The sequence below is a fragment of the Octopus sinensis genome, linkage group LG11, assembly GCF_006345805.1.
Source record: "Octopus sinensis linkage group LG11, ASM634580v1, whole genome shotgun sequence".
NCBI classification, from domain to species: domain Eukaryota; kingdom Metazoa; phylum Mollusca; class Cephalopoda; order Octopoda; family Octopodidae; genus Octopus; species Octopus sinensis.
Genome location: NC_043007.1, coordinates 33330760 through 33346974, shown reverse-complemented (window position 1 = coordinate 33346974; position 16215 = coordinate 33330760). Strand labels below are relative to the sequence as shown.

General features: G+C 36.4%; 1 protein-coding gene across 1 annotated transcript in view; it reads left to right on the top strand.

The window, feature by feature from the left end:
- The window catches only part of LOC118765453, a 126048-nt gene extending 115214 nt beyond the window's left edge, over positions 1-10834 (top strand). The window contains exons 3-4 of the mRNA XM_036507580.1: positions 9508-9536; positions 10725-10834. Of these exons, the coding sequence (XP_036363473.1) occupies positions 9508-9536; positions 10725-10834 (139 nt within the window). The remainder of the gene's footprint in view (positions 1-9507; positions 9537-10724) is intronic.
- Positions 10835-16215: the final 5381 nt, after the last annotated feature.

The window sequence follows — 16215 nt, the reverse complement described above, 5'->3', positions numbered from 1 at the left end:
TCTGGCAGAGTTTCTACAGCTGGATGCCCTTCCTAAGGCCAACCACTCCGAGAGTGTAGTGGGTGCTTTTTATGTGCCACCAGCACAGGAGCCAGTCAGGCAGTACTGGCAATGACCTCGCTCGAATCTTTTTACACATGCCACCGGCACAGGTGCCAGTAAGGTGACATGAGGATAAATTTGTGATTCACTAACATCACACCCTGCAGGAATGAACAAAATGAGAGGCAAATTCCATCACATTTACACAAAAAACTCACCCGCTACACCTGCAGGTGAAGCGGGTGAGTTTTTCCCCTAGCATTTCTAGATTTATAGGAAATATTATATTGACAAGGAAATGAGCCTTCGGTTCTAATCCAGAAACGATTCGTCTATACTTAATCCATAGGCTGGGATTTCGTTATTTTCTTCCTTTTTTGCCATATGCAGGTTACAAATTCTATTTGTTTGTTTGTGGAGATTTTTTATTAGTAGAAGAAATAGTGATCAATTTGGCTGCTATTTCTAATATTTTCGGTATGTGGTTTTGAGCAACTTGTTGCAATTAACCCTTAATTATAATTATATATATATATACATATATATATATAATATATATATATATATATATATATATATATATATATATATTATATATATATATATACATATATATATATATATATACATATACATACATATATATATATATTATATGTGTGTGTGTGTATACATACTCACTCACACACATGCACATGCCAGGATACAAAAGAAGTTATAACAGAAGATACCTCAAGACGTCCTGCAGTGTGACAAAACCTGAAACCACATTTACAAAACAAACTTCTTTACCACAAAACCATAGCTATATAGGCGTGTGTATGTCTGTGCTTGCATATGTGTGTCTGTATGTGCATATATATGTATGTGTGGTGTGTCTGTTTGTGTGTCTATGAAGCATTCAACAGAAGCGTTAAAGTATAACTTATTTATTTGACTGAAGCCATAAGCCATTAACTCTTACTGTGTTTCTGCACATGAATGTTGCACGAGATATCATCTTTGGTTGGTTGTGGTGGAAGTAGTGGTGGCGGAGTAGGCGAGGAAGGGGGGGGGACAAAACAGCCGTAATAATGATAGATGCATGTCCAAATGTACAAGGTGACAGAATGTGAGATGAGACACACACACTCACACACATGCACACACACACAAAAGCAACAACAAAAACAAAACAAAAACACACAGCAAACATGTTAAATAACAATACAACATGAAATGGAAGATGGTTAAATAAACAAGCCTGCGTTGAAGCAGGATTGAGAAAGTAGGGGCTATCTTATTATCTGTAGGAGCTGATAATTACATCTGGATGGTTTATCCTAATCTCCTTGTCATTCTAGACAGCCTTGTTGTCATGAACTATGTTTGGTACATGTTTATATTACTTAATGTCTCCGGTGAAGGTGGTAGGGGTGATGGTCGTGGCAGGTTGCATTGAATTCATTGGCATGTTGCCCATAGGACATGGCTGCTGTAACTCAGTCATTCTGGGTTTATGTATATATGTATATATATATATATATATATATGTAGGTCCCGGGTTGATTCGGGGTTAACCACATTGAGTACCTTATTTATATATATATATATATATATATATATATATGTGTGTGTGTGTGTGTGTGTGTGTGTATGTATGTCTATGTATATATATATATATATAATTAATAATATCATGGCAATAAAGATTTTAAAATTTTTTACTACCAGTGCCCTAGTGTATAGAAAAATTAGTCAATAGACTATATATTATTCATATAAAATACAATGTACATCCAAACACATTAAGAGGTATCCATCATAAGACTCCCTTACACCAGAAGGAACAGCTGATGTTCAAACCACTAACTAGGGATAAAATCTCAATGGGAATGAAAAATAAAAATATTTACCATCTATTTCCTGGACCATGGTTTCAGACCTTGTTTAGCAAATAAAATAATTTGCTAGGCGAAATCTTCATCAACAGGTACACCAAGATTAAATATATAAGCACGAGGCAAGTCCAACATGTGCCTCTTGCTTATACACTCTAATACTTTTAAATCCAGTGCGCAAGAGCAGTATTTTGTCGGCAGCAGAAAAGTTCTGGCAGTTTCTTCGAATGATTTTCCAGAAATCGTTATACATAATTAATAATATCAGGGTAATAAAGATTTTAGAAATTTTTACTACAGTGGCCTAGCATATAGAAAAATTATTCAATATGCTATATATTATTCATATAAATACAGTGTTATTCCAAACACATTAAGAGGTATCCATCATAGGACTCCCTTATGCCAGAAGGAACAGCTAAAGTTCAAGCCACTAACTAGGGATAAAATCTTGAAGGGAATGAAAAATAAAAACATTTACCATCTATATACTCTGTATTTTATATATTTATTTATAGATATAAACACATATAGTTAAAAAGAAAGTAAATAAAGTTGAAAAGGCACTGAAGTATATTTTTTAGAGAATGCTTAATATTCTTGATACAGTGATTGATTTAAAATATAATCAGTTTCAAAAAAAAAATTGGTGGGGTGGTTTGATAGTTTGTACCTATATTTGAGTTCTCTAGATTCCAAGAACTCAAATATAGATGGAAAGTGTTAAACCACCCATTTAAAAAATTTTTTCTCTGAATTCCAAACAAATTCTTTCTGATATTTGATAAGATGGTTAAATCAAAAACAGTCATATTTTAAACCAGTCACTGTAGCAAAAATGAAACTTCTGTGAATAAAGTTGAAAAGGCACTGAAGTATAGTTTTTAGAGAATGCTTAATATTCTTGATTGATTTAAAATATAATCAGTTTCAAAAAAAAATTAGTGGGGTGGTTTGATAGTTTGTACCGATATTTGAGTTCTCTAGATTCCAACTATATATTTCTCCGTGTCTATGTGTGTGTGTGAGAGAGAGAGAGAGAGAGAGGGTGCATGGCTTAGTGGTTAAAGCATTCAGCTCACGATCATAAGGTCATGAGTTCAATTCCCGGTGACATGTTGTGTCCTTGAGCAAGACACTTTATTTCATGTTGCTCCAATCCATTCGGCTGGTAAAAATGAGTAGTACTTGTATTTCGAAGGGCCAGCCTTGTCACACCCTGTGTCAGGCTGAATCTCCCTGAGAACAACATTAAGGGCACACGTGTTTGTGGAGTACTCAGCCACTTGCACGTTAATTTCACAAGCAAGCTGTTCCATTGGTCATGTCAGCTGGAACCCTCATTGTCATAACCGACGGAGTGATCCTATAAATATATATACTTCTTAAAGATGAAATTAATTTCAAAAGAGAGGATGAGAGAAGCAATGTGATGTTGACCTTTTGGCAGAATTTGAACCTTTATATTAGAGAAAGGTATTTGTCTGATGTCTTAACCGATTCTGCCAAATCCGACAGTGTAGTAGTAGTAGTAGTGATTTCTTATACATATATATATTATATATATATATATATATATATCACCGTCACCGACCAGGCTATCAGATGTTGCTACACATCGCTGGTCACAATGCGCTTTGCATTGTTTTAGCGTTCAAATGACACCACCCCGCCACTGGCTAAGCGGGCAGGCCAACAGAAGAAAGAGTGAGAGAAAGTTGTGACGAAAGAGTACAGCAGGGATCGCCACCACCCACTGCCGGAGCCTCGTGGAGCTTTAGGTGCTTTCACTCAACAAGCACTCACAATGCCCGGTCTGGGAACCGAAACTGCGATCCTACGACCGCGAGTCCGCTGCCCTAACCACCGGGCCATTGCGCCTCCACATATATATATATATATATATATATATATAATGCAGAATATGTAGAAATTTGGTGGGTAGGAGGAATGAAAAAGAAGAGGACGGGGAGCTGGGAATGAAGGATAATAAGGAAGAGAAAAGAATGAAAAGTAGAGGGGAGGAAATTTGTGGGAGGGGAAAGGGTGTGAGGGGGAGGAGGAGGGGTCGTAAGAGGAAGAGAAGGAAGAGAAAAGGGGTGAGAGAAGGAATGAAGCGGGGAGAGGAAGTGAAGGAGGAGGAAAGTGATGACGGAAAGGAAGAAAAGAAGGAGAAGGAAAGTGATGAGGCAAGAAGGAGGAGGAGAAAGGTGACAAGGGGAGATGTATGAGAGGGAAGGAGAGGAGGGAGAAGGGGAGGTGGCAGTGGCGACAAAACATATAAAAAGGCTTTGAAAAAATATGGAGATACTGAAGGAGAGCAATGTGCAAGTGATGGAAGATGAAAGATAATAAATATAAGCATGTCTGTGGTTGCTGGTGGCGAGAGAAGTGAAATCCCAGCTGCTTGGTGGTTGATGAGAAAGCTAAGATAAGAGGAAGAATTAAAGAGGCAGAAACCTAGATAGAAAGCATTTTGTTGTTTAGGTTTAGTACTAGTGGTGGTGGTGGTGGTAGTGGTGGTGGTAGTGGTGGTGGTGGTGGTGGTGGTGGTGGTGGTGATGGTGCAGAGAAGCAGGTGAAGAGTGGGGATGGCGTGAGGTTTTGTAAATGCAACAAGGATGAAAGAAGAAAAAAAAAGGGGGGGAAAAAAAGCGCTAAAGATGGGTTAATTATTTAGGTCATTTGAGAGCAATCAATATATTCCTACTAATTGTGAACCTACTTAAATAGGTACTTATCTATCTGTCTGTCTGTTTGTCTATTTGTTTGTCTTTTCCTCCGTCTACCCAAACCTACCTCCATCTGTTCGTTGTTTACCTATTCGTACACATGTATAGTGTATATATTCACACACAGATGTGTATATGTAAGTGTGTGTGTGTGTGTGTATGTTTGTGTGTGTGTGTGTGTGTGTGTGTGTACGTGTACTTAAATGCCTGATTGATGGAGCCAAGCAATTTAAGGTTGCTGGTGTTCACCAACATGAAAAACGGAAGCCCAACCGCAATTTATCATCAGAGAACACTTTATTGCATACATATTCAACGAAGTGTTGCCCTGGTGATCCCTTGTGGTTGAGCTAAATGCTTTTGGAATACCTGTTGCAGGATTCCAAAACAACTATAAAAAGTGAAATGCTTTTAGGGGCCATAATATAAATCTATGTTTATCCTTATTTCTCCTACATTTACCCTGTTATTCATAACTAGTAATATTACTGAATATAGAAGCTTCTTTACTGCTATGCATGAAGCAGGCTGGATTATGATAATCTATATGGAGATCTAAAGGTAAGAGTAACACAATTTCTAACACACACACACACTTAGACACACACACATACACAGACACACATACACACTCACACACACATATATATGTATATGTATATGTATATATGTGTGTGTGTGTTTGTCCCCGCCAACATTGCTTGACAACTGATGGTGGTGTGTTTATGTCCCCGTAACTTAGCGGTTCAGCAAAAGAGACCAATAGAATAAGTACTAGGCTTAGAAAGAATAAATCCTGGGGCCGATTTGCTCGACTAAAGGCAGTGCTCCAGCATGGCGACAGTCAAATAACTGAAACAAGTAAAAGAGAGAGTAAAGGGTATATATATATATATATATATATATATATATACGATATAATAGGATAATTTTATAACTTCGTTAAACCAAAAAACAATTTCGTTAAACCGGAGAACAAAAACAAAAATATAAATAGGACTGCAGCTGGAAGTTTTCAGGTGATACAGAGCTGAAAGGAGAAATAAATTGAAAGGTATAATGAAGAAATATACCAATCGGTCAAAACAACTTTATATCATTAGCAAATTATCAAAAATCGAATGTAAATATATATTAAAACGATAAGCAGCCAGTGGTAAAGCCCAACAATGTAAAGTATACGCATATCTATATATATAAAACTGTAGTTGTGTGAGTGTCTGTCCCCTTCGATTTAGATTCCTAACTACTCCCACATTTTGCGGTGCAGTTTAACCAAATTCGGGTATCTTATAGTCGTGATTCATATCGAGCCCGTCTGAGTATTAGCGTGCGTCTACGATGAGTCTACGATTTTAAAAATAATTTAACATCATTGTTTATTCCATTTTAATGCATAATTTTTCGTGTGTCGATGGCGGCGGAGTTGGCGTCCATGGTCACACCTGCACCTGTTTGCTTCTCCCCCTTCTTCCTTCCCTCGTGAAGCTGTGGGGAAGGGAGTGTAAGGAAATCAACGTCGTAAAGCGTTGTCAAGGAGACCAGCGTTCTTTTAGAACAACGACTTCATGGCTTGAAGACACCAAAAGAGAAATGGCTAAGAAAGCCCGAATTGGCATCTATAAGGGAAGTAACTCTCTAAAAATGCTTATATAGTTATTTCCCTTACAAACCCGAGCAACGCCGGGCGATACTGCTAGTACATGAATAAAAGGTGATAAAACCTAAATGGGTAATACGAGTGAAGCAGAATGAAGGAAAATGCATGGAATAAATTAATGCATAATAAAGTTGACGAAAAATTCAGAGCAATGGAAGTAAAATAATATGAATATATAAAAATGCAGGAATATAGATATAAAAAATATGGTGTAAGGTAACCAGAACAGAGTCCATTCAAGCCCATCTCTACTAGCGTTTCAAAAGATGCTGCTTCACATTGTTAATGTACAATCCTGTACAATCCATTCAGGAAATCCAAAGGCAACACCTTTTCATCAGGAAAAAAACATACAAAGGCTTCACATTTCTAGTTATCACATTAGAAGAAATATATTAGACTGATGCCAGCAATAGTAATTACGAACAGATACACACATATATATATATATGCCAGCACCGCCTCGACTGGCTTCCGTGCCGGTGGCACATAAAATACACCAATCTGACCGTGGCCGTTGCCAGCCCCGCCTGGCACCTGTGCAGGTGGCACGTAAAAAGCACCCACTACACTCACGGAGTGGTTGGCGTTAGGAAGGGCATCCAGCTGTAGAAACATTGCCAAATTAGACTGGAGCCTGGTGCAGCCTTCTGGCTTCCCAGACCCCGGTCGAACCGTCCAACCCATGCTAGCATGGAGAACGACGTTAAACGACGATGATGATATATATATATATACACATATACATGTATATATAATATATATATAAATATATAATATATATATAAACACACACACACACACACATATATATATATATACACACACACACACAAACACACATATATATATATATATACACATATACATGTATATATAATATATATATATATATATATATATATATATATGCATATGTATATGTATATGTATAGCATTCAATAACACTATACTTGTTCCATGTCCTTGCATTGTTGTGTTTTTCTCTTTGTGCTTTCATGTTTGGATTAACTATATATATATATATATATATATAACACACCACCTTTGATATATATATATATATTAATGTTTGTTTTTATGCTTAGATAAACACTAATTGAATGATCACTCAGTACTCTTAAGTAGAGTTATCATTATCATCATCATCGTTTTTAACATCCACTTTTTCATGCTTGCATGGGTCGGACAGTATTTGAGTCATATTTTCTACAGCTGGATGCCATTTCTTTTACCTTTTGCCAACCCTCAGTTGTTTCGATGCCAGTTGATATGTCACCTTAGCTGGACATGATTTCCGAAAATATCAGGAAATGAATGACACTGCTTGTATGACAGTGACTCTCATTTACAACAATCACTATTGTCAAGACAAAACACAATCATACACAGATTCACACACACATATGTACATGTAACCTAGCAGTTGGGCAAAATAGACCGATAGAATAGGTACTAGGCTTACAAAGTATAAGTCCTGGGGTTGATTTGCTCGACTAAAGGCAGTGCTCCAGCATGGCCACAGTCAAATGACTGAAACAAGTAAAAGAAAAGAGTAATAATAATGACTGTACTTAAAAGTATTCAGTGATCCTTCAATTTGTGCTTATCTATGCAAAAAAACAAACATTAATATATACATGTGTGTGTATTTGCAGCCTACTGTCACTGTTGTCAGTCTAATATATTGCTAATAAATAGATTATTTTAGTGCGTCATTATTCTTAAAGATCCTTTGTATTTTACCTGGCACATAGAGGAAAAATGAGTGATAAAAGTGGAGGACTTACATTATAATAGATACTTATTGATCTTTGGTTAGATATCTATTCTGATGAAAGAGAGAGGCAGGGTAAAGCATGGAAGAGTGAATAATTAAATATTGCTAACATAATAGCCTCATAAAGAGATAGATATATACACATGTACCTATACATATACATATATATATGTATATACATACATACATCACCGTCATCACCATGACCGACCAGACTATCAGATGTTGCTACACATCGCTGGTCACAATGCGCTTTGCATTGTTTTAGCCTTCAAATGATGCCACCCTGCTGGCTAAGCAAGCAGGCCAACAGAAGAAAGAGTGAGAGAAAGTTGTGGTGAAAGAGTACAACAGGGATCGCCACCACCCCCTGCCAGAGCCTCGTGGAGCTTTAGGTGTTTTCGCTCAATAAACTGGGAATTGAGACCGCGATCCTATGACCGTGAGTCCGCTGCCCTGACCACTGGGCCATTGCACCTCCACACATACATATATATATATACATACATATATATATATAGATATATATATATTAATATTAAGGAGAATCAAGAATTTGAATATTCAAACTTTATGGGCTTCTTTCATTTGATTGACCCAAGGCTATAGTAGAAGACACATGCCCAAGGCACCACACAGTGGAACTGAACCTGGAACCATGATGGTTGGGAAGCAAACTTTTTACCACACAGCCAGGCCTACAAACACAGAAGAAAACAAAACAAAAAGAAAAAGCAAATAAAATAAAGTAAACTAATTTTGGACCTTTTAACGAGAGATCAGCTAGTTTATTCATAATAATAGTCCAACACATGTTTCGATTACACCAACTACATATTGTTGTGTATTCATATGCAGCAATTTATGCATTATAAGTAGAATCTCTTCTTGGGATATAAGTATGACAGAAGAATTTTCCTCTGCAACTAGTTTGAATTAGGTTTGGCAGTAGAAGTAAACCATGACATTTTTCTATTGTACTTTACACTCTAAAATATCCAAGAAATAAACTGGGAACATCAGATTAGGGCTAAAGGAAGATTACTAAGAAATGCACCATCAGAAGGAACCAGCCTTGGCTTTTTACTCAGAGAAATTCAGTATCTACCTACATATATCCCTCCTCTTACTTTGGGCAAATATCTTCTATGTTAGCCCCATGCCAACCAAAACCTTGTGAGTGGATTTGGTAGACGGAAACTGAAAGAAGTCCATCATATATTAGAGGTGTGTGTGTGTGTGTGTGCGCGTGCGTGTGTATGACTCCTTGTAAGATCATAGCGTAGTTATGAGTGTCACTCTCATAGAAGTGGCAGCCGTCTTCCAGTCTTCTGTGTGAACATAAAGGAAGAAATAATAATTAGTTTCAAAACTGGTAACATATATATTCTTTTATTCTTTTATTTGTTTGAGTCATTTGACTGCAGCCATGCTGGAGCAATGCCTTTAAAAATATATATATATATATATATATATGATATCAAATTAGAGATAAAACCACTATTAGGCAAATCATACAATGAAAAACTTAAGCCAATACATAAGATTAATTAATTTATATTATTTTAAATATATATCAAAATTATTAAAAAAAGATAATTAGTATAACACTAGGATCGTTTCATGGCTGTCCAATTCGTAAAAATTCGAGTTACAGTCATTCTTCAGGTGATTGAAATATTTAACTTGGCGAGGTTTAATCAATATATATATATTCTTCTTTTGTTTTATTCCTTTACTTGTTTCAGTCATTTGCTTGTGACCATGCTGGAGCACTACTTTGAAGTGTTTTAGTCAAACAATTTGACCCCTAAGGCTTATTTTTAATTTCCAAGCTTAGTACTAATCCTATCGGTCACTTTTGCTGAGCTGCTAAGTTACAGGGACATAGACACACACACACACATATATATATAAAATCATGATTTTCCACAGTTTCTATCTACCAAATATCTTCACAAGGCATTGGTTATCTCATGCCTTGAGTAGAAGACACTGACCCAGAGTGCCATGCAATAGGAGTGGGATTGAACCAGAAAACTCTCAGTTACAAGTCAAACTACTTAGTCCACACAGACTTCTTTGAACTTATTTTATAAAAGATTTTAGTTGTTCTTTTATTATTCACTTAAAGGTATTTTTAAATTAGTTTGTGTTTTTATTTTTGTAGTTATAATATAAGCTGTTGTTTTAAATTTACTTGCCTTTTCATTAAATTTTGGCAGATAAATCATGAAATACATTTTTTTTCTCTTAGAACGTTCGTTTCAATCAGCCAAGTGATTCTTTTCTTTCATGTGAGTTTTATTTTTCTTGCGTAAAAGATAAGTGTAGTTTATTTTTATTATTATTTTTTCTATATTTTTTTTTTTTTAAACTTCTGTTTTTACTGAAGACTGAGTACAACAAAAAAAAAAAAAAAATTAAAAAATAACAATATCTGGACTCACCAATTTGCTTGCATCATCATCGTCTCTTTCTATCTCATGGCTCACCGAGTTGGAATAAAGTTAGATTATCAATAAAGGAGGCAATGGTTTGTAAATATCTTATCGCCAAGACTATAAAGTAGCAACAGTGATGTGTCTGGAGTTGGAATTATTTTTATATTTTAATTATATCTCATATAGTAAACAATGGTAACCTTGGTTACAGATTTCTGATGGGTCCATCAAGAGTTCACTGCATTTATGATGGCGAAAGTGACAAAGTAGTAATCTATGCAACACAAGCGAAATAACACCACAAGGCATTTTTGTTTGGTAACATAAGCTTCATTGGTTTTGCTTGCTTGTGTTTACGTTCTTACTGATATACACAGGAGAAAGTTAATTCAGATATATGTAGAAGCTGAAATGTAGTTTAATAGCTTTTTATAGAATCTATTCTGTGTTATCTTCAACATACTTATCTACTCTAGTTCCAGTACTCAGTTCATTTTTAATATTGTTGTCGATTTGAACACTATGCAATTATTTCCATCCATATATATATATATATATATATAATGTGAAATAGAAAGATGAATAATCTTGTAGTGGATTAATCAAAAGTTTAACCGATACCTTAGTAGCAAAAATCACAGCAGTGAACAGCACGGTTGGAGGTACAACCATCTGGCGTTGCAACCGTGCGTTGGTGCGGATAATTGAAATTAAAACATTATTGGTGAATTGAAGAAATGGAGCTGAACGCAGATTGAACAGAAATCGTTTTATTTCATTCTACACGTGTTTCGAAAGGCACAAATTACCAAAATCCGATTGAATAATGGGACCATATTGTGTCTTTCTCTTCAGGAAGAAAAAAGGAAATCCGTTGGAAAAACAAAAACAGAACAGAGGCAGAGCAAAAAACAAATCGAACTGTGCTCCTAAGAGCCCATGGCGAACTGTTTATCAGTGTATGTGAGAACCGGTGGCTGAAGAATTCAACAGGTCAGGCATCGGTCAAACATGTGGGTGGGGGTGTATAGATGTTCTTTGTGACCGAGAATAAAGTTCTGACTATTTAAAGAATATTGGATGTTTTATAAGGGGCGAGAAAAAATCTACTTAGAGACGTGTGTGTGTGTATACTGTTCTATATACGCACACATATATAGAACAGTATACACACACACACGTCTCTAAGTAGATTTTTTCTCGCCCCTTATAAAACATCCAATATTCTTTAAATAGTCAGAACTTTATTCTCGGTCACAAAGAACATCTATACACCCCCACCCACATGTTTGACCGATGCCTGACCTGTGAATTCTTCAGCCACCGGTTCTCAACATACACTGATAAACAGTTTCGCCATGGGCTCTTAGGAGCACAGTTCGATTTGTTTTTTGCTCTGCCTCTGTTCTGTTTTTGTTTTTCCAACGGATTTCCTTTTTTCTTCCTGAAGAGAAAGACACAATATGGTCCCATTATTCAATCGGATTTTGGTAATTTGTGCCTTTCGAACACGTGTAGAATGAAATAAAACGATTTCTGTTCAATCTGCGTTCAGCTCCATTTCTTCAATTCACCTATTATATATATATATATAATATATATATATATATATATATATATATATATATATATATATATGTGTATATATATGTATGTATATAGATATAGATATAGATATATATATGAAGGGTATGTTAGTGTATGAATGAAAATATGCATAGACATCATCATTGTTTAACATCCGCATGGAAAATGGATGCTAAATGATATATATGCACATACATACATATACATCAGTATTTATAAATATGTATGTATTCATTTCTTTTTATGAATATATAATTGAGGTATGGTTTTATGAGTATAAGTGCATGAATGAATATACAGGCGCACACTTACACACACACACACACACACAAATGGCTCTGTGGTAAGTAGCTTGTTTCTTAACCAAATGGTTTCGGGTTCATTCCCACTGTGTGGCACCTTGGGGCAAATGTTTTCTGCTTCAGCCTTGGGCCAACCAAAGCCCTGTGAGTGGAAATGGTAGACGGAAACTGAAAGTAGCCTGTTGTGTATATCATTATCATTATCATCATCATTGTTTAATGTCCACTTTCTATGCTAGCATGGGTTGGACAATTTGACTGAGGACTGGCGAACCAGATGGCTGCACCAGGCTCCAATCTTGATCTGGCATAGTTTCTACAGCTGGATGCCCTTCCTAATGCCAACCACTCCAAGAGTGTAGTGGGTGCTTTTACGTGCCTCCCTAACCACTTGATAACAGGTGTTGGTTTGTTTTCACACCTGTAATCTAGCAGTTTGGCAAAAATGTGATCAATAGAATAAGTACCAGGCTCAAAAAAAAAAAGTACCGGGGTTGATTTATTCACTAAATAATTCTTCAAAACAGTGCTCCAGCATTGCTTCAATCAAAACAATAGGGGGTCTGATCCCTCATTTAAAGGTCCAAAATGAGTTACCTTTATTTCATTTACTTTTTCTTTTTGTTTTGTTTTCTTCTGTGTTTGTAGGTGTGGCTGTGTGGTAAAAAGTTTGCTTTCCAACCATCATGGTTCCAGGTTCAGTCCCTCTCTGGGGGGCTTTGGGCAAGTGTCTTCTACTATAGCCTTGGGTCAATCAAAGCCTTGCGAGTGGATTTTGTAGACAGAAACTGAAAGAAGCCCATCGTGTGTGTGTGTGTGTGTGTCTGTGTCTTTGCTTATGTTTGTCCCCAGTATTGGTGTGTTTATGTCCCTGTAACTCAGTAGGTTGGTAAAAGAGACTGATAGAATAAGTACCAGACTTAAGAAATAAGTCCTGGGGTCGATTTCTTCAACTAAAACCCCTCAAGGTAGTGCTCCAGCATGGCCACAGTCAAATGCCTGAAACAAGTAAAAGAATAAAAGAATATCTCACTTAGCTTCTTTTTTTCTTTCCTTTTTTTTTGGATAGGGTAGGAGTAAAATCCAGGTGATCGCTGATAAAATGAACTTGTGCTAGTTAGCCTGAGCTACTTAGAAGTTCTGAGTCTTGCTTGATTTGACACAAATATATTTTTTGAATTCTTAATAATATTATCAGTTTTCATCATCATCATCATCATCATCATTATCGTTTAACGTCCGCTTTCCATGCTAGCATGGGTTGGACGGTTCAACTGGGGTCTGGGGAGCCCGAAGGCTGCACCAGGCCAGTCAGATCTGGCAGTGTTTCTACAGCTGGATGCCCTTCCTAACGCCAACCACTCCGAGAGTGTAGTGGGTGATTTTATGTGCCACCGACACAGGTGCCAGACGAGGCTGGCAAACGGCCACGCTCGGATGGTGTTTTTTATGTGCCACCGACACAGGTGCCAGACGAGGCTGGCGAACGGCCACGCTCAGATGGTGTTTTTTATGTGCCACCGACACAGGTGCCAGACGAGGCTGGCAAACGGCCACGCTCGGATGGTGTTTTTTATGTGCCACCGACACAGGTGCCAGACGAGGCTGGCGAACGGCCACGCTCGGATGGTGTTTTTTTATGTGCCACTGACAGAGGTGCCAGACGAGGAGTTAAAAAAATTTTGTGGAAATTATTACCAATGTTTTCAGACTTAATATTTTTAATTGCAAAGGAAAAGATTTTTTTTCTTTACACTGCAATAGAAATCAGGTAATAAGCAGGTCTTTATTAAACTTTAATCAGTATTTTTTAAATCTCCTGGTTTTTATCTTCCGTGTAAAAGAATTAGGCATGCCAGCTGTGTCTTTGAAATGTTGCTGTTGGTTTTCTGTAGAATTAATTTCATGTAGATTTTTTTTCTGCTAGGTGAGATTTTATATTTTTTTTATTATTATTTTCTTTCTGTTTTATCTTCTACTGGTTTTTGTCATTTGAATGCGACATGAAGAATGTGCCACATTTGAATGCCACATTGAAGAAACAACCGCTACACTTATTTTTTTTAAAACCTGATATTTATTATAGTGGTCTCTTTCGTTTTCCTAACTGCTAAGTTATGGGGATGTAAACACACCAACACCAGTTGTCAAGTAATGGTGGGGGACAAACACAGACACAAAGACACAGATATATATATATATATATATATCTGTGGCTGGAGTGGCTGTGTGGTAAGTAGCTTGCTTACCAACCACATGGTTCTGGGTTCAGTCCACTGCATGGCACCTTGGGCAAGTGTCTTCTACTATAGCGTCAGGCCAACCAAAGCCTTGTGGGTGGATTTGGTTGATGGAAACTGAAAGAAGCCTGTCGTATTTGAGCTATATCTTATGACAGTCATATTTCATCATTAACACTCTCTGACATCTGCATATATATATATATATATATATATATATATATATATTTATTTATATATGGGTAGAGGTATATATATATATATATATATATAGTTTTCTGTTCCAGTACAGGCGGGATCAACAAAAACGTATACCATCCTGTGAGAGATGAATATCGTTTCATATACACAATATTTAAATGGGAGTTATCAATAGTTTCATGCTGTGGATATATGATAGTTAAGCAGATCCAAATATTTCTCGGTGCTACTTTAATCCTGATCCAAATATTTTACAAATGCAAGTACATGGAGAAATTTGTTTTGTCAATCTGGAGGACACCACCCTATCAGGATTGAGCTGTTATACGACAGAGTTTAGCCACTGCCTTGTATTATTCTTCACCAGCTAGATTAGATATGATTTCTATGGACAAAAGTGATCCAACTTTTGGTTTCCTTTCTTTTTCCATGTATATTCACCCTTTGTCTTGTTCCACTTTTTGCATCAACCTTCTTGTTTTTTTTTTCATAGACCAGTGTGTTGCTTGGTCCGGAAATCAAAACCACAATCTTACAATCATGAGTCTGACACCCTAACCACTAAGCCATGTGCCTCCATGATTATATACATATACACACATGCATGCACACATACACACACACACATATTGGGTGTTTCAAACTCTTCTGTTGGCGGGTCAGCAGTGGTGACCAAATCACTGCTTATCTATAACACACTAACCTCTAACACATCATCAAATGTGCCAAAGTTCAATGTGTCAGACAAAGTATGTTTAGTTTACAATATATATATATATTTTTTTTGTCAGCCAGTCAGGTGTGGTGATGATGATGATGATGATAATGATAACAATAATAAAACCATATTGCAACAAGAATTTTCATCAAACAGTTTTTTCTATATCGTAATTGACTTTCTAAGAGAGCACGGATCACAGCAATTTGTATAAATGGATTTCAACGTTAAAGTAAACAAAATATCAGTGATGTCTATAATGCACCTAACAACACTAAATGGTAATTGCTAGTGCAGTAGACATGAGTAATCTGAAGGGAAACAACATACAACAGACAAATGTAATTGTGAAGTTGAGTGCAGTAGACAATAGTGTAACTCCATTTGGTAATGCACCAGGAAACTCTGTCTCTAATGCAGCAGGCAGCGAGCAATAATGGTATTATCTGCAATGGGAATGCGATTGAATGAATGAACTAAAGCATAAACTATTATTTTGCTATTCCCTCTATCTGAAATCCATATAAGTTCTATTTTTTTTTTCTTTGTCTGTTTGTACGAGTGTATGTTTGGGTGTATATGTATGTATGTATATGTATGCATGTATATGTTGATGCACACATCCACAT